Source organism: Clarias gariepinus, chromosome 24 (genome assembly GCF_024256425.1).
Source record: "Clarias gariepinus isolate MV-2021 ecotype Netherlands chromosome 24, CGAR_prim_01v2, whole genome shotgun sequence".
In the NCBI taxonomy this organism is placed as follows: domain Eukaryota; kingdom Metazoa; phylum Chordata; class Actinopteri; order Siluriformes; family Clariidae; genus Clarias; species Clarias gariepinus.
This window is the reverse complement of record NC_071123.1, coordinates 7,187,597-7,213,921: the sequence shown is the minus strand read 5'-3', so window position 1 is coordinate 7,213,921 and position 26,325 is coordinate 7,187,597. Positions and strand designations below refer to the sequence as shown.

At 36.8% G+C, this 26,325-nt stretch overlaps 2 protein-coding genes and 1 pseudogene across 2 annotated transcripts; 1 reads left to right on the top strand and 2 right to left on the bottom strand.

Moving 5' to 3' along the window:
• Positions 1-7,238: 7,238 nt before the first annotated feature.
• On the bottom strand, positions 7,239-9,710 carry ubb (ubiquitin B). Its single transcript, XM_053485334.1, has 2 exons — positions 9,544-9,710; positions 7,239-8,975 (listed from the first exon to the last, which is right to left on the bottom strand). The coding sequence occupies exon 2, from the start codon at positions 8,963-8,965 to the stop codon at positions 7,364-7,366; it is 1,602 nt and encodes a 533-aa protein (XP_053341309.1). The 5' UTR covers positions 8,966-8,975; positions 9,544-9,710; the 3' UTR covers positions 7,239-7,363.
• Positions 9,711-15,926: 6,216 nt separating this feature from the next.
• The window catches only part of LOC128512185 (polyubiquitin-C-like), a 48,710-nt pseudogene continuing 38,311 nt past the window's right edge, over positions 15,927-26,325 (top strand).
• Positions 20,854-25,727, bottom strand: cenpv (centromere protein V). Its single transcript, XM_053485337.1, has 5 exons — positions 25,614-25,727; positions 24,076-24,174; positions 23,837-23,906; positions 22,130-22,244; positions 20,854-21,239 (listed from the first exon to the last, which is right to left on the bottom strand). Exons 1-5 carry the CDS (start codon positions 25,625-25,627, stop codon positions 21,100-21,102), a joined length of 438 nt encoding a protein of 145 aa, XP_053341312.1. The 5' UTR covers positions 25,628-25,727; the 3' UTR covers positions 20,854-21,099.

Sequence of the window (26,325 nt, the reverse complement as noted above, 5' to 3'; positions counted from 1 at the left end):
ATGAAAATCCCAGTTCATCAGCAGTTTCAGAGATACCTCAGACTAGCCCATTTAGCACCACCAACCATGTCATGTTCAAAGTCACTTAAATCACCCTTTTTCTTCCATTCTGGTGCATGCATTGAACTTCAGCAGATCGTCTTGACCATGTCTACATGCTGTAATGCATCCTGTTGCTGCCATGTAAAAGACTGATAAGATACTTTTGTTCAACTGCTTGTTAACAAGAATATCTAATGAAATGATACTGAGGGTATGTAAGTGAGCTACAGTATGGCCAATTCATAGCTGTGCACATTCAGTATAACCACTCTCTTACTTGTGCAATATTGATAAAATATTGCCAAATTTTCATGAACACCAGATTATCACATCCATATGGGGTTATTTGCCAAAATATACTTTTTTTTTTGCCTAAAGTGAAAAGAAGCCCAAACAAGTTGTGGCATAATGGCCTGGTTGTGCAAAAGGCAAGATTTGTGAAGACAAGAACTCGAGTTGTGGCCTGCACAGAGCCCATAGCTCAATCCTTTTTTATTAGTTTGGGGATGAATTGCAATGCTGAGTGCATACTACAGTCGTGGCCAAAGGTTTTGAGAATGAACACAAAGTTTGCTGCTAAACTGCTTTTAGATCTTTGTTTCAGTTGTTTCTGTGATGTACTGAAATATGATTACAAGCACTTCATACGTTTCAAAGGCTTTTATCAACAATTACAGTACATGACATTTATGCCAAGAGTCAGTATTTGCAGTGTTGGCCCTTCTTTTTCAGGACCTCTGCAATTCGATTGGGCATACTCTCAATCAACTTCTGGGCCACACAGGACTGATGGTAGCGCTCACCTTTTCTTCTCTGGACAAGCCTTTTTCCACATGCCCCAAACAATCGGAAAGAAGCTTCATCGAAGAATATAACAAGCTCTGCACTGGTGGCACTCCGATCCCGCAGCTGAATCCTCTTAGAAGACGATCCTGGCGCTTGCTGGACTTTCTTGGACACCCCGAAGCCTTCTTAACAAGAACTGAACCACTTTCCTTGAAGTTCTTGATGATCCTATAAATTGTTGATTTAGGTGCAATCTTAGTAGCCACAATATCCTTGCCTGTGAAGCCATTTTTATGCAACGCAATAATGGCTGCACGCCTTTCTTTGCAGGTCACCATGGTTAACAATGGAAGAACAATGATTTCAAGCATCACCCTCCTTTTAACATGTCAAGTCTGCCATTCTAACCCAATCAGCCTGACATAATGATCTCCAGCCTTGTGCTCGTCAACATTTTCACCTGAGTTAACAAGACGATTACTGAAATGATCTCAGCAGGTCCTTTAATGACAGCAATGGAATGCAGTGGAAAGGTTTTTTTGGGATTAAGTTAATTTTCATGGCAAAGAAGGACTATGCAATTCATCTGATCACTCTTCATAAAATTCTGGAGTATATGCAAATTGCTATTATAAAAACTTAAGCAGCAACCTTTCCAATTTCCAACATTTATGTAATTCTCAAAACTTTTGGCCACGACTGTACACTTTTTACAACTTTACAATTTTATTTCCTGACAACTTTTCTGTGAAGAGTGTAAAGTATGCATATACTTTCATTTCCTTCTTTTGTTCAGAATGTTATCAGCGGGTTGGAAAAAGAAAACTAACAATATGTTGTTCACAGGTCATTCAACAGGGCGAAACTGAAACCTGAGAATAAGTTGATCAGCAGATCATCCAGAGACTTGACTTGAAAACTGAGACTGAGCTTGGTGGGAAAAACAATACTACCTGCATGTTATTCGCAGCAACAGTGAGATGAAAAGCATTTGTTGCAGAATTAAAAAAAAAGATTAGCATAAGCATAACCGCCCACAGGGTACAAGTGGTTGTATTGTTGTAGCTCTAACTGGTTTCCATATTAGTCATTGGTTTACATACTGAAAACAGACTTGAAATGTACAGCAAATACATAACAAAAGACATAAATCCAACTTGGTACAATGGTCAGCAGAAGCTCAATATATATATATATATATTTTTTTTTTTATAAAATACTATACTTTACATTTGTATTAGCCTGTGCAGGTCTATGTAGCAGGTAATGTTTGCAAGTATTGTTTATGTGAAATGATTAATCTTAGACCAGAAAGCAAAGGCTTTGTTTTGAAGTGTGACATTAAAACCTGGCTTTAATATGATTTATAGAAAAGTAAAAAAATATATATACATATTATACCACAGTTTTCTGTTCTGTGTCCACATAGGTTTCCTAAAGAGTCGCTAGTTTCCTTTAACTTCCCAAAAGCATGCTAATAAGTGGAAAAGATATGTGTATCTGGATGTCTTGTGACAGACATCTATAGAGTTTTCAATTTTCAATTCCAGACCTGTATACTATATACACAGTGGGGGAAATAAGTATTTGATCCCCTACAGATTTTCTAAGTTTGCCCACTTACAAAGAAATGAAAAAAAAAATTATGGTAAAGAAAAGACAGAACATCAAACAAAAATCCAGAAAAAGCACATGATACAAATGTTATGAATTAAGTTGCATTTTAATGAGGGGAAATAAGTATTTGATCCCCTACCAACCAACAATAATTTTGCCTCTCAAAGACTGGTTATGTGCTCTTGTGGTAAACATATTAATTTAAGAAGGTGCTCCTAACAACAATGTGGTATGTGTATAAAAGCCACCTGTCAACAAAATCTCTATCTTCCATTCAAACCTCACTACCATCGGCAAGACCAAAGAGACTCTTCTCCAAAGAGCTGTCAAAGCAAGTCAGGAACAAGATTTTAGACCTGCACAAGGCTAGAATGGGCTACAAGACCATCAGCTAGAAGCTTGGTGAGAAGGAGGAAGAAAAAGGAGAATGGAAGAAATACAAAGTAACCATTAATGGCCCTATATGCAAGATTTTACCTCATGGAGTAAAAATAATCATGAGAAAAATGAGGGACCAGCCCAGGACTACATGGGAGGAGCTTGTAAATGATTTCAAGGCAGTTGGGAGCACAGTCACCAAACATACTATTGGTAACACAATACACCTGCATGGATTGAAATCCTTCAGCGCAGCAAGGCTTCCTCTCCTCAATAAGACACATGTACAGACCCGTCTGAGGTTTGCCAATAAACAGAGAAAGATTAGGATGAACTGCTGTGGTCAGATGAGACCAAAATTGGGCTCTTTGTCATCAACTCGACTTGCTGTTTTCGGAGGAAGAAAAATGCTGACTATGACACTAAGAACATCACAGTCCCTACAGTCAAGCACGGAGGTGGAAACATTATGCTTTGGGGCTGTTTCATTGCTAAAGGTTCAGATTGACTTGCTGCACTGAGGGGCCAATGGATGAGGCCATGTGTTGTAAAATTTTGGATGAGAACCTCCTGAAGATGGGTTGTGGATGGGTCTTCCAGCATGAAAATGACCCCAAACATACTGCCAAGGCAACTAAGGAGTGGCTCAAGAATAACCACATTAAGGTCATGGAGTGGTCTGGGCTGACTTCAGGCCTTAATCCAATAGAGAATTCACAGAGAGAGCTGTAACTTCGAGTTGCCAAGCAACACACAAGAAACCTTAAACATTTAGAAAAAATCTGTAAAGAAGAATGGATCAAAATGCATCCCAAGATGTGTGCAAATCTGGTAAACAATTAAAAGAAACGTCTTTCCACTGTGCTTTCCAGCAAGGGTTTCTCAACCAAGTGCTAAGTCATGTTTTGATTGAGGATCAAATAATCATTTCCCTCATTAAAATGCAACTTAATTCATAACATTTGTATCATATGCTTTTTCTGGATTTTTGGTTGAAATTCTGTCTCAATCCTTTACCATAAACCTATGATAAAAATCATATCCCATATGACCCTTCATTTCTTTGTAAGTGGCCAAACTTAGAACATCTTTAGAGAATTAAATACTTATTTCCCCCACTGTATATATAGTATACGGCTCTGGAATTGCAAATTTATAACTCTATAGATGTCTGTCACAAGACACCCAGACACGTATTTATTCATAGATAAAAATACACATATCTTTTCCACTTTGCACTAGCATGCAGGGTATAATATAATTTTTTTTTTTTTTTTTACCTATAAATCATATCAAAACCAGGTTTTAATGTCACACTTCAAAACAAAGCCTTTGCTTTTTGGTCTAGGATTAATCATTTCACAGTAACAATACTTGCAAACATTACCTGCTACTGTACATAGAACTGCACAGGCTAAGAAATGTACAGTAAAGTATAGTATTTTATAAAATAAAAATATTATATATATATATATATATAATATGTTTCGACTATAAAAAGCTTCTGCTGACCATTGTACCAAGTTGCACATTCCAAGTCTGTTTTCGGAATGTAAACCGATGACTAATATGGAAACAAGTTAGAGCTACAGCAATACAACCACTTGTACCCTGTGGGCGGTTATGCTCATGCAAATTTTTCTAAATTAAATTTTTTTAAATAAATACTTATTTCCCCCACTGTATATATATATATATATATATATATATACTGCTGTTGTATATATACTGCTGTAACAACTGCTGTTTTTGTAGCCCATCCGTCTCAAGGTTGTGGCTTCACAAATGCTTTGCTGCATACCTCGGTTGTAACGAGTGGTTATTTTAGTCAAAGTTGCTCTTTTATCAGCTTGAATCAGTCGGCCCATTCTCCTCTGACCTCTAGCATCAACAAGGCGTTTTCGCCCACTTGGCTGCCGCATACTGGATGTTTTTCCCTTTTCACACCATTCTTTGTAAACCCTAGAAGTCTTGGAAATAAAATGTTACGCAAGTTACGTCACCTGAAGAAGCTAACCTGGATTCGAAGGCATTGCCACCACACACAAACACAACAGCTGTGAATATTTTCCAGCTATCGCACAAACCTTGCTGTTCTTATGTACATGTGTTCTTGTGTGTTTTTGTTGGCTATTTTCAATACTTGAACTTGATGATTCAATGGATTTGATTCTTGTCTATGAAATCTTTTTCCGGATTTGGGTCTCTCTCCACAGTGGTGGGGTGTGGAACTTGGGGTTGTGTTTCTTCTGCCACACTTGTGTGCGTGTGTGTAACTAATTTCAAAATCCCACTGACATTTAAACAGCTGAAAGTTAATTCAGTAACAGTGTTTATTTTAAAAATGTTAACAATAATTACTTTTTCTATTAGTCATACCGGATTTCATAATGGCAAAAACACACAAATTTCTTGCAATTAAATGGCCAATTAAGCTACTGTGAATTCAAGCAGTACTAATATTAATTATAGGTTTTTACTTATATAACACATTCAGTGGGCCTCATTACAACATACAGTATGGAAACTACAGTAGTGATGTTACTGTGACACAGAGGCTCTGCAGCTTGTATCGTGCAGAAGGGGGCGTGTCCAAATAAAAGTCTTGCTTCGAGGCGTGTCGGTTCTCTGGGAGTCACATGACCAATGACAAACAAAGTCTTGCGTTTGCAGGAATCACGTAACTGAATCATTATATTGGGGATGTTTGTTCTTAAATTCCTAAGCCAAGATTTAGATTTTTTTTTTTTTGCATCTCACAATAAACTTTACATTTACTTAGTATATATGTATAGGAAAATGCACAAAAAAAAACTTTTATTTATATTGATGACCACAATGTATCTCAGTCTTTACTGTTTTTGTACAGTGGGGCAAAAAAGTATTTAGTCAGCCACCAATTGTGCAAGTTCTCCCACTTAAAAAGATGAAAGAGGCCTGTAATTTTCATCATAGGTATACCTCAACTATGAGAGACAAAATAAGACAAATTTTAAAAATCCCCCCCGTGTGGTTGTTATTTTTTTGCTCACAGTTCTTGTGATCATTTTGACTCCACAGGGTGAGATCTTGCATGAAGCCTCAGATCAAGGGAGATTATCATTGGTCTTGTATGTCATTTATTTTCTAATAATTGCTTCTACAGTTGATTTCTTCACACCAAGCTACTTACCTATTGCAGATTCCCAACCAGGTGCCGGTCTACAATTTTGTGTCTGATGTCCTTTGACAGCTCTTTGGTCTTGACCATAGTGGAGTTTGGAGTGTGACTGTTTGAGGTTGTCTTTTATACTGATAACAGGTGTCATTAATACAGGTAACAAGTGGAGGACAGAGGAGCCTCTTAAGTTACAGGTCTGTGAGAGCCAGAAATCTTGCTTATTTGTGGGTGACCAAATACTTATTTTTACAAAAGAACTTTACCAAGTAATTCATTAAAAATCCTACAATGTGATTTTCTGGATTTTTTTTTTTCTTATTTTGTCTCTCATTGTTGAGGTTTACCCATGATGAAAATTACAGGCCTCTCTCTTTTTTTTAAGTGGGAGAACTTGCACAATTGGTGGCTGAAGACTTTCTTTGCCCCACTGCATATAGCTATTGGATTTATATGTTCTGTTCAAACATACCTACAGTGGCTTATATTCATAATTTAAAAGGGTGGGGGGGGACTTTTAGGCTATTGGTTTTTCATTCCCTTTCTATTCTAGATTTAATTTTTAAAGATGTGATTATGTGCATAAACATTTCCTCCAACAGTGGATCTACAAATACAGCTGACAACTTAATGAATGCATCACAGTACTTGCAGCTGCATGTCCATATTAATTGTGCTGCTTGCAGTGTTAAAATCTAGTTGCTACACAGAATTGTGTCCATTAGATAGCAGTACAATAAGCCCTTAAACAAAGATTATTGAAATGAACCTTTTGATGAAGAGGCTTCACCTCACCATTACTTAGAGAAACTACATTACAGAGCTAAATTTAAAAAACAAACCAGTAAAGGGAATTAGAGCGCATTAAAAGACCAGCTTTTACAGAATTTATGCCAAAATGTATTAACAGAATGAATCCATAGGCTTTTGCAGCAAAAACACCATCTAACAACTTTAGCAATAGGGATTACCTGACTCGGATGCACTGCACAGAATTAATGCTATATAAAATGCCGTAATTACTTGAATGTTTGTTTGAATGTAATAAACCTTTTACGCTTGCTCAAGCAAACAGGAGCTTTCAACAGACGAAAAGTCAACATTTAGAAGCTGTGGACTACTTTTAATCAGGATATTGACTAAACACACCTTTCTGCCAATATTAAGAAATAATTAACCTTTACTTTTAAAGCATAAAGATAAGACAATCTCTGCAAACCACTTTATTGCCACTTTAGTGACAGAAAACATGACAAAGTTTTAATGCTTAAAATTTCTATGCTTTATTTTTAAATTTAACAGCTTAAATGTGTGAATATGACTGGTAATGAGCTTGCAGGACCTTGAAACTGCAATAACATGAAACCTATGACATCAGGCTTTTTACTGTCCGCCCCTCAGGCGCAGCACCAGGTGGAGGGTGGACTCCTTCTGGATGTTGTAGTCGGACAGGGTGCGACCATCTTCCAGCTGCTTGCCAGCAAAGATCAGCCTCTGCTGGTCTGGGGGAATGCCTTCTTTGTCTTGGATCTTTGCCTTGACATTTTCAATGGTGTCACTTGGCTCAACCTCGAGGGTGATGGTCTTGCCAGTCAGAGTCTTCACGAAGATCTGCATGCCGCCCCTCAGGCGCAGCACCAGGTGGAGGGTGGACTCCTTCTGGATGTTGTAGTCGGACAGGGTGCGGCCATCTTCCAGCTGCTTGCCAGCAAAGATCAGCCTCTGCTGGTCTGGGGGAATGCCTTCTTTGTCTTGGATCTTTGCCTTGACATTTTCAATGGTGTCACTTGGCTCAACCTCGAGGGTGATGGTCTTGCCAGTCAGAGTTTTCACGAAGATCTGCATGCCGCCCCTCAGACGCAGCACCAGGTGGAGGGTGGACTCCTTCTGGATGTTGTAGTCGGACAGGGTGCGACCATCTTCCAGCTGCTTGCCAGCAAAGATCAGCCTCTGCTGGTCTGGGGGAATGCCTTCTTTGTCCTGGATCTTAGCCTTGACATTTTCAATGGTGTCGCTTGGCTCAACCTCGAGGGTGATGGTCTTGCCCGTGAGGGTCTTCACGAAAATCTGCATCCCACCGCGCAGCCGCAACACCAGGTGCAGCGTCGACTCCTTCTGGATGTTGTAGTCAGACAGCGTCCGCCCGTCCTCCAGCTGCTTGCCCGCAAAGATGAGCCGCTGCTGGTCTGGGGGAATGCCTTCTTTGTCCTGGATCTTAGCCTTGACATTTTCAATGGTGTCGCTTGGCTCAACCTCGAGGGTGATGGTCTTGCCAGTCAGAGTCTTCACGAAGATCTGCATGCCGCCCCTCAGACGCAGCACCAGGTGGAGGGTGGACTCCTTCTGGATATTGTAATCAGACAGGGTGCGGCCATCTTCCAGCTGCTTGCCAGCAAAGATCAGCCTCTGCTGATCTGGGGGAATGCCTTCTTTGTCCTGGATCTTAGCCTTGACATTTTCAATGGTGTCGCTTGGCTCAACCTCGAGGGTGATGGTCTTGCCAGTCAGAGTCTTCACGAAGATCTGCATGCCGCCCCTCAGACGCAGCACCAGGTGGAGGGTGGACTCCTTCTGGATATTGTAATCGGACAGGGTGCGGCCATCTTCCAGCTGCTTGCCAGCAAAGATCAGCCTCTGCTGGTCTGGGGGAATGCCTTCTTTGTCCTGGATCTTAGCCTTGACATTTTCAATGGTGTCACTTGGCTCAACCTCGAGGGTGATTGTCTTGCCAGTCAGAGTCTTCACAAAGATCTGCATGCCGCCCCTCAGACGCAGCACCAGGTGGAGGGTGGACTCCTTCTGGATATTGTAATCGGACAGGGTGCGGCCATCTTCCAGCTGCTTGCCAGCAAAGATCAGCCTCTGCTGGTCTGGGGGAATGCCTTCTTTGTCCTGGATCTTAGCCTTGACATTTTCAATGGTGTCGCTTGGCTCAACCTCAAGGGTAATGGTCTTGCCAGTGAGAGTCTTGACGAAGATCTGCATGGTTATGTATCTATAGACAGAAAAACAATAATTCAAGTCACTTTAATAAAATATCAACATAGAATTTCAGTGATCATAAAAAAAATACAGAAAAATCTATTCAATAAACACATTTTCACATACCAATTATTAAATACACATCAACTTATTTTAACTTGAGCAGCAGATCCAAATATAAATATAAGAGGAAGACGTTAAGCATATGTGGACAGAAGAGGAGCGCGTCTTTAAAATGGCAGTTTAATTCCCTCAGTCGCCATTTCAGAACATCCGGGTACTTGGGCCGAGAAGCAAAAACGATTCAACAAAAAAAACAGTCCGCGACGAACGAAGAAAAAACTAGCATTTAAGAGACCTTAAATTATTCCATTTGCTTTCAACAATAACAATACGCTTTTACCACTTTAGTAGAACAAAACGAAATAATTATATTAAATAATACGTTAATTAACTTTGACCTGAGTCAAGCTATTGCATCACGAACAAACCAACGCTTTAGCACTTTAAGCACATCATTTTACCCTTATTTTTACTAAAATAATCAATTTACGATTAAAAAAATAAGAATAATAACTTACCGAAAGACGAGCTATTTATTTTTGGTCGACTAAAAGTTGAATTAAGATCTCAACGTTTCCTCTTCCTCTAGTCCGGATGAAACTGCGGCAGACCGTGCTGGCAGTGGTGTCTATATAGACTCGATGCGTCATGCGACTAGATACGTCCGCACTAGAAACTAGTCTCTGTTTTATTGGCAAAAACAGGAACATTTTATTATTACTAGCTTTAAAAATATATTTAAGATAATACGTATTTATGAAAATATTTGTTAGAAATGTTTAATTAAACCTAATTACACTTAAGCGTCTGATAACGCGGAGTAATACAAGTTGAAAACAGAAAGATCTAGAACGTACCCGATACCCTCCCAGACTTTGAGAATGGTGATTGGTCGGTTGGCTTGTTTTCTCCAAAGTCATTGGACAATCAAATGAATTAACCGTTGCTAGGGCAGAAACTGCAGTGAACCCATAACACCCTGCTGTAATGCCAAAGGGCAAATATGGCGAAATATGCAAACAACTAGAACAGCGTGTGATTTGATTTCAGTGATAAATTAGCTAATTGAAAAAAAAAATCACTAATGCTCTCATTCGTTGCATTTCATTTACATTTTCCTTTACCGGTACTGAAGTGTTTCATAGTGAAAATAAGACATAGTGTTATATAAAAAATCTTTTTTATTATTCATTTAAAATGTATTTATATACATACAGTATATAAGGTTTAATCAGAATAGTACAGCCTAAAATCATGTCAGTGCTTTTCTCTAAATATGGCTTGGTGTTTACTTTGACTAAATAGGCCAGACCCCAAGACAGTAATAAACAGATTGGTCTACTTGCTCAAAACAAGTGACCTAAATCTTTGACTAAAATTATAATTATTTACAAATTGAATTGAATATGATTATTTTGCTGTGTAAGATTGTAATCATTATAAATCCAAGGTTGTGGCCGCGTGTCTTGACCTAACATGATACCAGTTCATCATGTACTAGACAAACCTGTTCTGAGGTTTCTTTGTTTTTTCCTGGTGTTTTTCTCACGTTACTGCGTTGCAGCTGATCAATCACACTTTAGAGCCCAGTTTTGGAGAATACTGAATACAAATCATACAAACATGACTGAATACTGAAATTTGTACTGCTTCACACTAAGTGGATTGTGGTGTAATTGAAGGGGCAGGTTATTATGCTTTTAACTGGACATCACATTGCTTGAATGGGGTTGGATATTGTGATACTATACTATTAATGGACAGTAGCTGAAAAATATAGTTTCATGACAACCCTATTTAAACAAATTGTTATAAGATTGTACATTTCAAGATTTATATATAAGATATATTTCATATAATGTACCATGAACTGGGTGTTTACCCTGTGTATGTATATTTGTTCTTAAAGGCACTCCACAACCTGTTTATCAGCATTTTCTATAATTAAAAATCCATGACAGCAGCAAACATTCACAGGATAAACAGACCTTTGGGCTAGTTAAAAGTATGAATTGGAATGCAGTGGTGGCCGGTGCAAAGTTTTTTGGGGGGGAGGGGGGCACAAACAAACTTAAAAGTAAACTTTTAATAATCGCCTGTAAATAGCCTTAAGAAGTGCTGAAAAAGTACAAAGTGTAAGATCGGCCACGATCACCTGACTGCTGCTTAATCAGAAGATCAGGTCGATCTGGTCCAAGCTCTTTAACCTTTTTCTTTCTTTATCCAATCGCCTTGCGAAGGAATATTTTAGCAAAGAAATTACAGAATTTTCTCTCATATTTAGCTGGCTTCCACATCATTCACTATTCAATACATTAACTAACAATCTGGTGACTGTTAATAAGACTCGTTGTAAATGGTCCAATCAAATGAGCCCAAATGTTTAAAAACAATATTGATTCGATAAGAACAAAAGTGGGAGGGTTCGGAGGGTTCACATGCTTTTCAAAAATTTAAGTGCCTTCATAGACACTGGTTTGTTTGGCGCGTACATGAACACAGATGAATGTAATGCAGTTTAGATTTTCTTTATGGGAAATATATTATATTAATATATATAGTGGAATATTATGACTAAAATGATTTTATTTTATTATTTAAATAAATAATTATTATGTTAAATAATTATATGCAAAAGTAGCATTCTTCTCTGCCTAACTTTAAGGGGGTTCTTTAAACAATCACTAGCCAATAATAATTACGAAAGGGGTAAGCAACTGGCAAAAGAGGGAAACGAAAATATAGACGAGGATTCTGGAGAAAGCTGAGTGGGAGATATTTTAAGCAAATATAGAGATAATATATAAGGAAGAGTCATTAGAAAGTAACAGAAGTAAAAGAGCTGAACATCAAAATAATTAAAAATATCAACCAAACAGTGGTGAGTGATCCCTAAAAAGGGAAATGTGTATCTTGGTGAAACCAAGATTAATATAAGAGAGCCCAAGCATTATTTAGTAACAACATATAGGGAGACACAATCGGGAGAGAAGCAAATGTTTGGAGAATAATAAGAGAAATTAATAGTGACAAAAGTAAACAAAATGGAAGTGCTACAATATAATATCCAGATTACTATTAGCAACAAATAGAAAGCAGATATCTCAGCTTAGATATCTTATCCAAGGCAGTTGCAAAAATATACAGCTCAGGAAACAATCTTAATGAAATGAGACAGAAAATGGAAAACAAGAAGAAAGCAAAACGACAGAGAGGAGGATCTGGACTTTCTTTAACTCAATTTATGAGAAAGCAACTGTAGGGGCACGGCAAACAACACCAAGAAGATATATATGGTTTAAATTGTTACAAAATGCTTTTGAGTAAGACAGATAATGCACTACTAGAGATACTAAGACTCTTAGCTAAGACTCCTTAATCTGGTAAACAGATTACCACTATAGTGCCTGGGCTAAAACCAGGTAAAGAAGCAAACAGGGAAAACTATGGAAACATTAGTAATAAAACACCATCTCGAAATAAACAAATGTATATAACCTTACTAAAATGGATTCAGTAAAGGAAGACACAGAATCGATAGACTGCACAATATTAAATCTAGAATCAGACTTAAGAAAAGCACAAACAAATAAGGAAGCAGTAATTTCAGTAAAAAACTTTTTGGCGCATACAGTGTGAAAGAAGGTACAATAGTAGAAAGTAGGTCTTTCAGGTCTAATCAGGCTTGACAAATTAGGTATAGAGGGTTATATTGCAAAACTGAAATGCATGAAATGTCTGTTTTGAGTTTTCTCGATAATAGAACAATAGAAGTACAGTAAGAGTGGGTACAGATTACTCCAGATAGTATTTATGGCACTCTGCAGAGAAGTGTGTGCAGTTTAGCTCAGTACTACGCCCCATTATAATAAACAACACTGTTAAGTTTACCAAGCTTGCCGCAATTGTTAAGTTTTAAGATAAATTAAAAGAAGAATTATTTCTTGTTGGGTCCACTGCACCTTGACACACGGGCCCGAATCGGAGGAGAGACAAACACACACATGCATGATGTGTCTGAAGATTTCTGTTTATTGTTAGCAAAGAGAGCATTTTAAGCTTTTGACCAGGTGCCCTGTGTTACATACCCTTACACCTTTACAACAAAAGAACCAGTCATTAACATGTCATAGAGAGACCCGGAGACAGACGATCGGAAATGCATTCACATTTTCCAGTTAAACAAAAGAGTTCCAGCAGACACAAGCCATTTGCATGTTTATTCGTCTGGATACGAGTTTTAGGAAGTGTTACCACATATGGAGTCAGGCAGCGTAGTAATGGGATTGGTTTATTGGCATAGGATGGGAAAGTTCACATCATATTATAAAACCTTACAGACATACTTGAAACAGTAAAAACAACAACAACAAAAGGAAAATCACCATAAATAAATGACAGAGCATTGTGGGTCAGAGGCAGAAACACCTAGTACATGGATTCCAAGATGCAAAGGACAATCAACAAAGAATGCTTGAAACAACAGATTCAATCTGCATAGGCTTGCAAGGATAGAGTATACAGTACCAAAGCAAAAGGTTTAGGGCTAGATATTAGTTCTACAGTGACACTATATAGCACTCCTTCATGGAAATTATTAAAACCCAATATATTCCAAAAGAATAAACAACTCACATTCTAAACTGAATAATAGTAATAACAATAGGAAAAGAGAAACCAATAATATGCACAGATGTCTCAAAATATCTAGATAAAGGATGAATAGCATTCTATATTCCACAGGACAAGATAACAGGTAAGAGAACAATAAAAGGCCAACTACCAGTATGTACAGTTATCCTAATAGGCATACACATAGCACTTGAATGGGTGGAGAAGAATTATCAAGGAGAGGTGATAATAACATCACATAACAGGTCAGCCATCATCAGTCTAGAAACAGGACATTTATGTAGACATGTAGGACATACAACATCTTATTATCACATGATATTGGAATTATACTATTGTACAATCTCTTTTCCATAAGTACCAGAAAAAAAAGTCGATAATTTTAGGACAGTTAAGAATAGGGCACACACATAAGAAAATAGGCAAATAGGAAAATGTGAATATTGTGGGAGAAATGGGAGACAGTATCACATATACTGATAAACTTCAATAATGTGACCGGGATAGCCAGGATCTCAAAGGTACCATGCAAAAAGCTGGTACAGATAGAACAGTAGAAATTTAATAAGGATCTGGAAAATATATAGTAATTATAAGTATATAACTATTATACTGGTTTAGCAGATAAAATCCAAGAATTTTTGGTGGTCCATACTCCAGTCCAGCAGGTGGAAGTAATGCACCTACAGTGTTGTTGGGAGTTGTAGTCCACACCTTTAATGTTTTCAGGCTGCATGGCTGTTTGGGAAATTGAGTTCCTTGATGACAGACGCAGAAAATATGTGGCGATAGAGTAATTGGCATATATGTTGAGATATGTAGGTAAAATGTATGTTAAGATTTCCTAAAAGAATCGTATTATAACCTAGCCTTAATTGCATTATGTGCCTCTTTAAAATTTTCTATGTTTTGGTGAGAACTTGACAGTAAATTGAAGTCTTCGGCCAACCAAGGCACTGCTAAATTTTTTTGTTTTTCATATTTTAATTCATTGATGCTAACCACAACCCACCATTACCAAAATTATTATAATTATTGTTTAGTTCTTATAGTTATTCCCCGGTGACAGGTCACTTAAATCGATTGTGTTTTGTCCAAACATCATAAACAACAAGATTATAAATAATGTCAACTAGAGCTTTGTACTCTTAGAGTGTATGTTTAGGAATGGAACTTACTTTGCCTTGAATAAATAGACCAATTTTGGACTTTTATGTAAGTTTCCATGGAATTGATTTTACATTTTACCTGCTGTAGTATATATATAGTTTTGCAAAAAAATTAGTTTTGCATTTTTTGTTTTTTCGATTACAGAAACACTTATTGTGTTTTTACCGTCTAAGGTCACTAATATGTTCAATCAATCTGGGTGTTTTAACAACATGATTTTTTAAAGCCACATTCACATAAAACACTACTACGTATTTTATATTTTATCAAGTAAGTTAAAGTGTTTGTACACCTTCTCTACAAATAATATAACCCAAATAGTAATTAAAAAACTATACCATTTGTTTACGCGGTCTACCTTTTCTCCTCCATAGATCACTTGGGTTTCTTTTTTCTAAAGATCGATTGATTATTACATATGTTAAAATTCTTTAAAACAGGAGGCAGAAGACATTTATGTACAAGGCTGCCAGATTGCACTGACTTTTAAATATCATTTAAGGTGGGATATTCACCTAAGGTGGAAATATCTGAGAAATATCTGGCCAGGATAAAGGTTGCCAAATGTGGAAGGGATCTTTTCTTAACGTTTCACTCACTAAATAGATAGAGTCTATCTATTTGGAGTCTTACTAATCCCATAGTTTCACAAAAAATATTCAGTTGATAAAGTTACGAGTTCATTGTACTGACAGCGAATATCCCCTACATAGGCAGTACAATTAATATGGGCATGTAACTGATAAGTAATATTAATAATAATAAACTAATATAACATAAATATATAAGTAATATTGTATTCATCATTGACAGATCTGAGTTGTTTGTATCTTTTTTTAAATATACACTCTGCAAAAACAAATTGTAATTGTAAAGTTTCCAAGTAGAAAAGTCTTTTTGTTTCTTCTTTGGTTCATTTCTTTCATGAATTTTATATATATATTAGTACATATTTTTTCATGAAGTTTATATATCGTTTTGTTGTTATCACGTGACTCTCGGGCACACGACACAGACCTCGAAGCGATGCGTTGCTAGGAAACGCCCCTTCTGCGCGACGCGACACACGCTTCTGAGTCATGCGTAACAATACTAGTTTGCTGCAGTTATATCCGAAGCAGGAGGAGGATAAGCGGCGGCACGCAAGTCCGACTTACAAACACTCTAAAAATTTAGACTAGAGGTAAGGGATATTTTAAAAGAATTATAAATAATCAAAAATATTTTAATACAACTTAATTTAACTTAGTGGTGTACAGTACTACAGGGATGTAATGTTGTTGTGACAAAATGTATTTAAACTTTATTTTTTTTAACATTTTTATGATCACTAGTAAATGCAGCATTTGAATCTACTTTAAATGAATTTTTCAAATGTATTATTGTATAGAGTAAATCATGCAGATCTTTGTGAAGACCCTTAGTGGGAAGACCATCACCCCTGAGGTTGAGCCCAGTGATACCATTGAGAATGTCAAGGTCAAGATCCAGGAAAAAGAAGGCATTCCCCTAGCCCAGCAGAGGCTGATCTTTGCTGGCAAACAGCTGGAGAATGGTCACACGTTGTCTGACTACAACATCCAGAAAGAGTCCACCCTGCACCTGGTGCTGCGTCTGAGGGGCGGCATGCAGATCTTCGTGAAGACCCTGACTGGTAAGACCATCACCCTCGAGGTTGAGCCCAGCGACAACATTGAAAACATCAAGGCCAAGATCCAGGACAAAGAAGGGCTTCCCCCAGACCAGCAGAGGCTGATCTTTGCTGGCAAGCAGCTGGAAGATGGCCGCACCCTGTCCGATTACAACATCCAGAAGGAGTCCACCCTCCACCTGGTGCTGCGCCTGAGAGGCGGCATGCAGATCTTCGTGAAGACTCTCACTGGCAAGACCATCACCTTGGAGGTTGAGGCAAGCGACACCATTGAGAATGTCAAGGCCAAGATCCAGGACAAAGAAGGCATTCCCCCAGACCAGCAGAGGCTTATCTTTGCTGGCAAACAGCTGGAAGATGGTCGCACCTTGTCTGATTACAACATCCAGAAGGAATCCACCCTCCACCTGGTGCTGCGTCTGAGGGGTGGACAGTAAACAGTCTAATGCCTCAAATAATGTTTTTGTTTACCAAGCCTCGTATACAAAGTCATTTTACAAAGTCAAAAAGTTCTTGTAAGTAATTTTACTTAACCTGCAGATAAAGTTAAAAATAACATTATCTTGTTTTATTTTAAATGTAACAGGAGAAAAATAAAGCATTAAAGTTGAAGCATTGAAAGCTTTGTGGTGTTTGGAGTCATAACCAAATCTACAATATAAAAGTTGATGATGACATTGCCTACTGTCACCCCACAGCGTGAGTAGTTTATTATGACACAGAGTACTGTTACATCAGTCAAGGAATGTTTGTGACACGCCTGTGACGGAGCTATCTGCGCAAAACACCAACAATACCGGCCAACGAGGATTTCTGTTTTTATATACATTTCTAGAATTAAATTGTGTAATGCTTTAAAAATAAAGTCTAATAAAATAATTATTACATATCCTGATTATATGCATTTGCTGTTAACTGTATCTTGTGCATCCGAGTCATCGTTCACCAAAGAATGATGGCTGTCAGCAGGAACTGTATTATTTTAAGGTAAATCTATTCCTAAAGATGCTCTTGGCTACAAAAGTCTATAAATCAATAACAACAGTTGACTTCAGTGGAGAACAAATATTTTAATTTGGCTTCAAGACAGAATCATAAAAATCTGGTCCATTCTTGATGAAGCCAGTATGTTTGGAATTTAATATTTAGTGATAATGTTCTGTGCTATATGTTGTAATTAAAGCCACTGAATGCCTTATATAAGTGAAAACCTATAATCCATATTGAGTAGAAAATAAAAATAGAGGACAATAAAGAAAGTATTTAATGGGATTCTAAAGACTGATTGGACTTTTTAAAAAAAGGATTTAAAATGAAAGGTAGATGAGGGAGAACAAGACCAGAAGGTGGCAGTAATGTAACATAAAACACAAACACCAAGAAGACAAGAATATCAGAGGACTGTGCAACTTTCATTAGATAACCACATTTAGTCCAATTGACCATTCGGTTGCAGGAGCCTTACAATGTTTATATTATTACTAGGAAATCATATATGTCTATTCTAGTGAGAAATTTAAATTTTCTTATAATTTCAAAAGAAATGGAGACTTTTACTGACTTTATATAAGCTGTTTAATATCAGTGGGAAGTAAAAAAAAATCACAACCCGACAAAGTTCCTAACACATACCTATCAAGTAAAATCATGTATGTGTGATTGAACTATACTAGTAAGAATGCATTAACAGCACATACTGTGATATTTCTTTGTGCATTCTTGATTTATGTTTTTTATCAGAGGTATACCTCAACTATGAGAGACAAAATAATAAAAAAAAAAATCCAGAAAATCACAGTGTAGGATTTTTAAAGAATTTATTTGCATATTATGGTGGAAAATAGGTATTTGGTCAATAACAAAATTTAATCTCACTACTTTGTTCTATACCCTTTGTTGGCAGTGACGGAGGTCAAATGTTTTCTGTAAGTCTTCACAATGTTTTCACACACTGTTGCTGGTATTTTGGCCCATACCTCCATGTTTTGAGGCTGTCGCTGGGCAACACAGATTTTCAATTCCCTCCAAAGATTTTCTAAGGGGTTGAGATCTGGAGACTGGCTAGGCCATTACAGGACCTTGAAATGCTTTATGAAGCCACCCCTTCGTTGCCCATGCTGAAAGACCCAGCCACATTTCGTCTTCAATGCCCTTGCTGATGGAAGGAGGTTTTTACTCAAAATCTCACGTACATGACCCCATTCATTCTTTCCTTTACACGGATCAGTCGGTCTGGTCCCTTTGCAGAAAAACAGCCCCAAAGCATAATGTTTCCACCCCCATGCTTCACAGTACGTAAGGTGTTCTTTGGATGCAACTCAGCATTCTTTGTCCTCCAAACACAAAGTTCTATTTTGGTTTCATCTGACCATATGACATTCTCCCAATCCTCTTCTGGATCATCCAAATGCTCTCTAGCAAACTTCAGACGGGCCTGTCCCTGGCTTAAGCAGGGGGACAAGTCTGGCACTGCAGCATTTGAGTCCCTGGCGGCGCAGTGTGTTACTGATGGTAGCCTTTGTTACTTTGGTCCCAGCTCTCTGCAGGTCTTTCACTAGGTCCCACCATGTGGTTCTGGGATTTTTGCTCATAGTTGTTGTGATCATTTTCACTCCACAGGGTGAGATCTTGTGTGGAGCCCCAGATCGAGGGAAATTATCAGTGGTCTTGTATGTCTTCCATTTTCTAATAATCGCTTCCACAGTTGATTTCTCAACACCAAGCTCTTTACCTATTGCAGATTCAGTCTTCCCGCCTGGTGCCGGTCTACAATTTTGTTTCTGAGTGGAGTTTGGAGTGTGACTGTTTGAGGTTGTGGACAGGTTTCTTTTATACTGATAACAGATGCCATTAATACAGGTAACGAGTGGAGGACAGGGGAGCCTCTTAAAGAAGAATTTACAGGCCTGTGAGAGCCAAAAATTCAATTAAATTTTATTTGTATAGCGCTTTTAGCAATTTTTATCAAAAATCTTGTTTGTTGGTGACCAAATACTTATTTTCCACCATAATTTGCAAATAAATTCTTTACAAATCCTGAATTCTTATTTTGTCTCTTATATTTGAGGTATGATGAAAATTACAGGCCTCATCTTTTTAAGGGGAAGAACTTGCACAATGGTGGTTGACTGAAACTTTTTTTGCCCCACTGTACATACATACATACATACATACATACATACATACTGTACATACATACATACTGTACATACATAAGGGAACATTCATTTAGTTGTTAAATAAAGTGTATTTATTACAATAATTACAATAATGTGAGATTTCATATTGAATACTATTCTTGGATTTTTTTTTTATCACACACACCAATCACCCATACCATTACGACCACCCACCTAATAATGAACAGGTCCCTCTTTTGCCAGCAAAATAGCCCTGACCCATCCACTAGAACTGTGAAGTTGTTCCTTGGTATCTGGCATTAAGCCTCCCATAGCAATCCTATCATATTCTGCTGTTTAACAGCAGAACATTGCCCAAAGCATCACTCTGCCTCTGCATGGCATGTCTTCTTCTCCAGAAGATCTGATGTTTTGTAGTTACATTGACAAAGTTGTCTAGTCATTACAATTTGGCCCATGTCAGTTCAAATCCTTTCACTCTGCTTTCAAGACATCAAATTCAGAAACAAAATGTTCACTTGCTGCCTAATACAGTACATCCCACCCACTTTAAGGTGCCATTGTAAAGAAATCACAAAAAATTGGTCTATACGTTAAATGCAGTGACAGGTGAAAGAAAATTCTAAATTTGCTGAAAAGTTATTTCTGGCTATGATAGGAAAGTGTCAGAATCTACCATGCATCGCAGCTTGATAGGGTGCTGTAGCCACAGACTGGTTAAGGGTTGAGTGGACAAGTGAATGTCCACAGAACAATGTGACCTGGTTTGTGGAAGGCTGCGTGCATGAGCCTCAGTTACCTGGGCAATACATAGCTCCAGGATGCATTCTGGGAAGAAGGCATGCTGGCGAAGACAATGTTAACATCTGCCTTAAAACTGTTTTCAAATCTTTTATATTTTGTTACTTTATTGCTGTAATGAAGTGTAATAAACACTTCAAAGCTCAATTATCCCTGGACTTTAAATACATTGAACATGACATACACTGTTTAAATGGAACATAGGCAACGGCTGTAACATTATTTAAACATCTCATTCTATCTCGCATGGAGTGTTTCGGTATACCTGGATACACTTTGTAAAAAAGTTGTGTCACTGTTATGTCATTTAAATCTTAATATTTGATAATACAAAAATCCACATGAACATGGAACTGAAATTTAGATACTTTATTTCACACATAAGTGATACTGATACATCATGATGATTATTTCCTTGGAAATAAGTGTGTTAGTGTGCAGCACAATGTGCAGCACAATGTGCAGCATACTACAGAATATGGAAAATAGGTGTATTCCAGGTGTGGCCTATACATCTGTATTAACTCAGACAGGGCCTACCAATCCTCATAATTATGTGGTGTCTCTGCTTTCAGAATCATTACATAGAGGGAGCTACAGTAGTGTCGCCTCTCCTTTATAATTTGACCCAAACAATTTTTTTTTAAAGGTCACATTTGTGTTATTACTTATTAGTATTATCATTTGGCTTCTTCTGAAGTCTTGGACATACTCCTGATCGTCTTGTGTTTCTGCATGCTCTCCTCCCACTTCTCACCACAAAACTCTTCAACTGTGACACTCGTTACAGTTCCAGGGTCCAGGCAATGTGGAGCTACACCTAGAATTAAAGCAGGACAGGTTTATACAGTACATATACATCAAGTCATTAATATAGTATTGCATTATACAAATCTTAATATGTTATATCTTAATATTACAAATGCTAAATATGTTGGTCACAAGGCTCTCTATCAAAAACTGGCTAATCTTTTTAATCACGGTTTACAACATTACAATTTACACCAAAGCTCTTAATTAAGATCGTGCTCTTTATTAAGAATTTATTTAGCATTTCTTTTACTAAGTAGTCTCGAGTGTCATACAAATCAGTGCATTAGTACAATATTAACATATCTGTAAAATGATTAAATGTATGACTTGTCTTCTGTGATCATCAATAAAACATTTTATGATATGCTGTATGACATATGCTAAAAAATAATATTTAAATATGCACAAACACTTTTTTTCGTACTAATTTGCTTTTACAATAATTGAGTTTCATCGTACTCAAAATAATCTGAATTTTAGCTGATTTTAATATGAATTTAGATACTCTATGATATTATCATGTGCCATTTTGGCCCATCCCTACTCACTCACTTACACTCATCGTCTACAGTATACTGCTTTATCCTGTATACAGATTTGCAGGGGCATGGAGCCTATTCCAGAAGACTTTGGGCATGAAGCGGGGTACCCTCTGGATGGGGTGCCAATCCATCGCAGGGCACACTGCATACACAGGCACTCGCACACAACAGGGAATTTAGGACTGCCAATTAACCTAATCTGCATATCTTTAGACTAGGGGAGGAAACACACACACACACACACACACAAAGACCCTGAGGCGGGAATCAAACCTGGACCCTGGCAGTGCAAGGCGACAGTGCTAGCCACAAAGCCACTAAATGGTGTGTTATTTGTATTTGTTCTGTGACCTACCAAAGCCATCAGGATTCGATCGGGGTGTGTAGAAACTTTGCACACCACATATCTTGCAAAACGTGTGCTGGGCTGCGTGTGTATTGAACGTGTATGTGGTTATGTTCTCTGAACCCTGAAACACATGAGTCAAGCGGTCAATAAGGTTTTGCATTACTGAAGGAAAAACATGTGTTTAGCAAGACTTTAATGCAAGATATGAACTTACAAACATTACAAGAAATCAAACTCAAATTATTATTCGTCACATACACAACCATACACAATATGGTATACAGTGGAATGCTTACACGACAGTTTGTGATCTAAAAAAGGAAATAAGATGGCAAAGGCAAATGCCAATAGAAAAGAATGTAAAATATAAATTTTACAATGTTTAGTAATTTTGCTACAATAAAATAAAGTATAAAAATGTCAAAAAGTATGAACTGTATAAATGAACCATATAACATATATGGAACGTGTGCAATGTGCAAACAGAATACCGCTGATACTGTACCTATGCACTTAGCACCAGTAAGGTATAAGGGCCAAGAAAAAGCTCAAGAACGAAGCACCCGGTGTGATTGGGAGACAGAGAGTGGCACGGCATCAGTTAAGTGTGTGCTCTCGGGTGAAGTAAAAAGTAATAAAAACAATAGAAATCACACATAAGCCTTAATGAGGGTCCAATGAGGGCAAGAACTTTAATTTTTAGTTCCCAGAGCGCCTTTGGTCTTGTATGAGACGGTGGAACTCTCTTTATTTTGTGTTTTCAGTTTTCCTTAAGTTTTTAATTAATAATCCAATGCTATCTCCAAACTGGAGGGTCTTTCCATGTGTGCCAGATAAAAGGTGTAGATTAGTGAATCAAGCTTTTCCAAAGGATTTTTTTCATCAGAGTTTTCCTCCATTTTGTCAGTTACCAGGGCAATAATCTTTAGAATATTTTTCATCAGATTATTATCATAAATTCAAGAAAATATATTAAATTAAAGCCAATGCTTACTGTACAGTATTTATAATTTCTACTGAATATAAATATATAGCCATTTTACTTTTAATTCTGTCACCTGGTGACATGATCATAATTTTAACAGATCATAAACACTTACTCACTCTCTCTAAGCTTTTTTTTTCAAACCTGCATTTTTTTTTTTTTTACATTTAACAAGTTAAAGTTAGTAAAGTTGTGTAGACTCAAAGCAAAGGATTGTATAATGTATACACTATAGAGACATAATAAGAGCAATATACTTGTCTTTTATTTCATTTCCAACATAAATTAGCTACATTTAGACAAACATGAATCAAGGAACAAAACAAGTCAATCTGTCCAGTCCAACTGTCAAACCTAAATAATAATAATAATAATAATAATAATAATAATAATAATATTATTATTATTATTATTATTAATAATAATAATAATAATAATAATAATAAAATACAGTAGTAGTAAAATATCTTTAATATATTATTTTATAGTGATAGAATAACTCCAATAACATCTATATATTTAATACCAGCACAATTTATGTTTCTTTCTTTTTTCTTTCTCATTTGTATTTGTTAATGTGTCCATTTTTCAACACAGGTATATAATTTTAGATACAAAAAATTTAGATTTAAAAATCTGAATTTAGATAGATAGCCAATTTAGATTTAAAAATGTTTTACCATGTATCACAAATTTCTGATTCTTGATTTTACATGTTGAAATCATACCTGAAGCAAAGTAAAGTGGGCCTTGGGAACAATAAAGTGGCGGTTCTGTTTCTTGGTACAAATGCTGCAACTGAACAAAAAGAGGCATTGTTATTCATTTAACACCGGCTTACCTGCAAATGCATGAAAAAGGAAATTCGCAAAGCGAAATACTAAGTGATAGCACACTTCTTCCAGCCTTAGTAAAAAAATGTGAATCATTTGCACCTCTTGAATACGACCAAAAAAAAAGCTCATACTTGCAATCAAAAACATGCAAATCCGCAGCATTCCACACCTCAAAACGGACAGCACCACAGTGGCAGCCACCCGTGTGCCTCACCAGACCCTCTACATTCCTGGAAAAGATGATTCAAAACTCATGTTAGATAGAAGACAGACTGTTCCAGCAACATAACCATTGCACACTCTACATGACCCTTAATGTCCAACAAGCCCTAAGTTTAGTTAGATTTAACCAATAATATACTTCTACTGTAATCATAGAGCTTGCTTGGGGACCACAAACATACTTTTCTACACAATCTATTTATTATATGTAATAGTTATCTGTGCATAGACTCTCAGAAATAAACCAAGCTGTACATTTTCATGTCAATATGGTATCATCTGCTTTTTCTTTTTACACACTGAGTATATTTCTTATATATTAGGTAAATTGCATTCATATTTTCATGTAAAACATACTTTCTAAAGGTCCAATAGATGTAACCTTGATAATAATGCTCCTGTGACAAGGAAACATATGATTTAATACCTTTATTTATAAGAGCGGTTATATGTAGTTTTTATACAAAATTAGCCATGTACTGTACTATCCTAAAAGAACTGTATTATAAGCTTGGCCTAATTGTTATCAAGTGTATGGTCAAATTATTCATGCATTATGTGTCTCTTTAGAATTCTTTATATTTTAAAGAGAAGTTAAAAGTAAATTGAGGACTGTGTAATTTTTTATTTTTATTTAGATTCTTTGATGATAACCACTTTTATCAATTTTATTATATTTGATCATTATTCGTCAGGTGACAGTTCACTTGAATTGATTGAGTTTTGTCCTAACATCATAAACAAGGAGATCATAAATAATGTCAACTTGAACTTTGTACTTTAGAGTGTAAGTTCAAAGATAGAATCTGTCTTGGATTAATAGACCAAATATTTCCGTTTACATTTGTATAATGTTCCATGGAAATTTATATTAAAATAGATCCCTGGTTGTAGATTAATATATGTCATTTGAATAATCGCTGGAACATATTTTTAATCTTGTGGTCTGAATTGTGATTTTTGGGACCCTGGTCACTAATATGGTCACCCAATATAGTAACAGGTAAGTATAACACTACATTAATTCATCTTCTATACTCTTTATCCTGGATACAGGGTCGCAGGGGGCATAGAGCCTATCCCAGGAGACTTCGGGCACAAGGTGAGGTACACCTTAAATAAGGTGCCAATCCATCTCAGGGCACACACACTACTGGTAATTTGGGAACGCAAACTAAGCCAATCTGCATGTCTTTGGACTGTTGGACAAAACCCACCCAGCACAGGGAGAACATGCAAACTCCATGCACAAAGACCCGAGGCGGGATTCGACTGAAGATGCAGGGCAACAGTGCTAACCCCTGTGCCACTGTGCCTCTTATAACACTACATTTTGCATTTAATCATGTTACTGTACTTACAATGCTTGTACACCTTCTCTACAAATAACATATGACCAACGTTGTGATTAAAAGACTGTGAATTACCATCTGTTCACACAGCCTACCTTTTCTCTTCCATAGACCACTTGGGTTTCTTCTTTCTAACGAGTGATTGGTTATTACATACGATGAAATGGGGGGACTAGTGAAGTGAAGTTTCCTCGAAAGTTTCAGGAGCCATTTACAAAAGCTGTAACAGGTTGCCAGATTGCATACACAGACACAACACCCATAAAACATATTCATGCTCTTTAAATGCCTGTTTAAATGCCTACACAGGTTTTAATCACAATTTAATACATTTTGATGCATACATTTTATTATAAAACTATGGGTAACTATTTACTTCTTGCTAATCAGTATATTTCATATTTAATTTTTTTTTCCATTTTCCTATTATGTAATTTCATATATATTTTTTTCCCTATTGCTTCCCTTTGATAGTATTCTCACTCATTCTACCAGTTTGTCAGTTGTATCTGCTTAGCAAACAATGGCTAGATCATTTCTAGAAAGTTCTGAAAAAGGTAACATTTTTATTTGTAAACAGAAATCTTTTCATATGATTTGTTACTTTTTCAAATTGTTTTTAAAACATTGCCACCTTACACTTAGGGAGTCCATGGTTTGATTGTAAACTATAAATTGTTACACTTTGTCCAGGGGTTATCCAGTTTTCTTCCATCAGCCAAAACATGCCAATATGTAAACCAGCAAGTATAAATTTCACATATGTGTACAAAGAGAGGTTTATTTTTTTCCATGACTTTTCATTTA

What these genes read in the sequence shown, in the direction of transcription:
- ubb (XM_053485334.1), bottom strand. Translation starts at nt 8,965, where the DNA reads ATGCAGATCTTCGTCAAGACTCTCACTGGCAAGACCATTACCCTTGAG.
- cenpv (XM_053485337.1), bottom strand. An exon ending in CCCACTTTACTTTGCTTCAG is followed by an intron (nt 22,245 to 23,836) that starts GTATGATTTCAA and finishes CATGTGTTTCAG; the next exon opens with GGTTCAGAGAACATAACCAC. An exon ending in ATCGAATCCTGATGGCTTTG is followed by an intron (nt 21,240 to 22,129) that starts GTAGGTCACAGA and finishes CTTTAATTCTAG; the next exon opens with GTGTAGCTCCACATTGCCTG.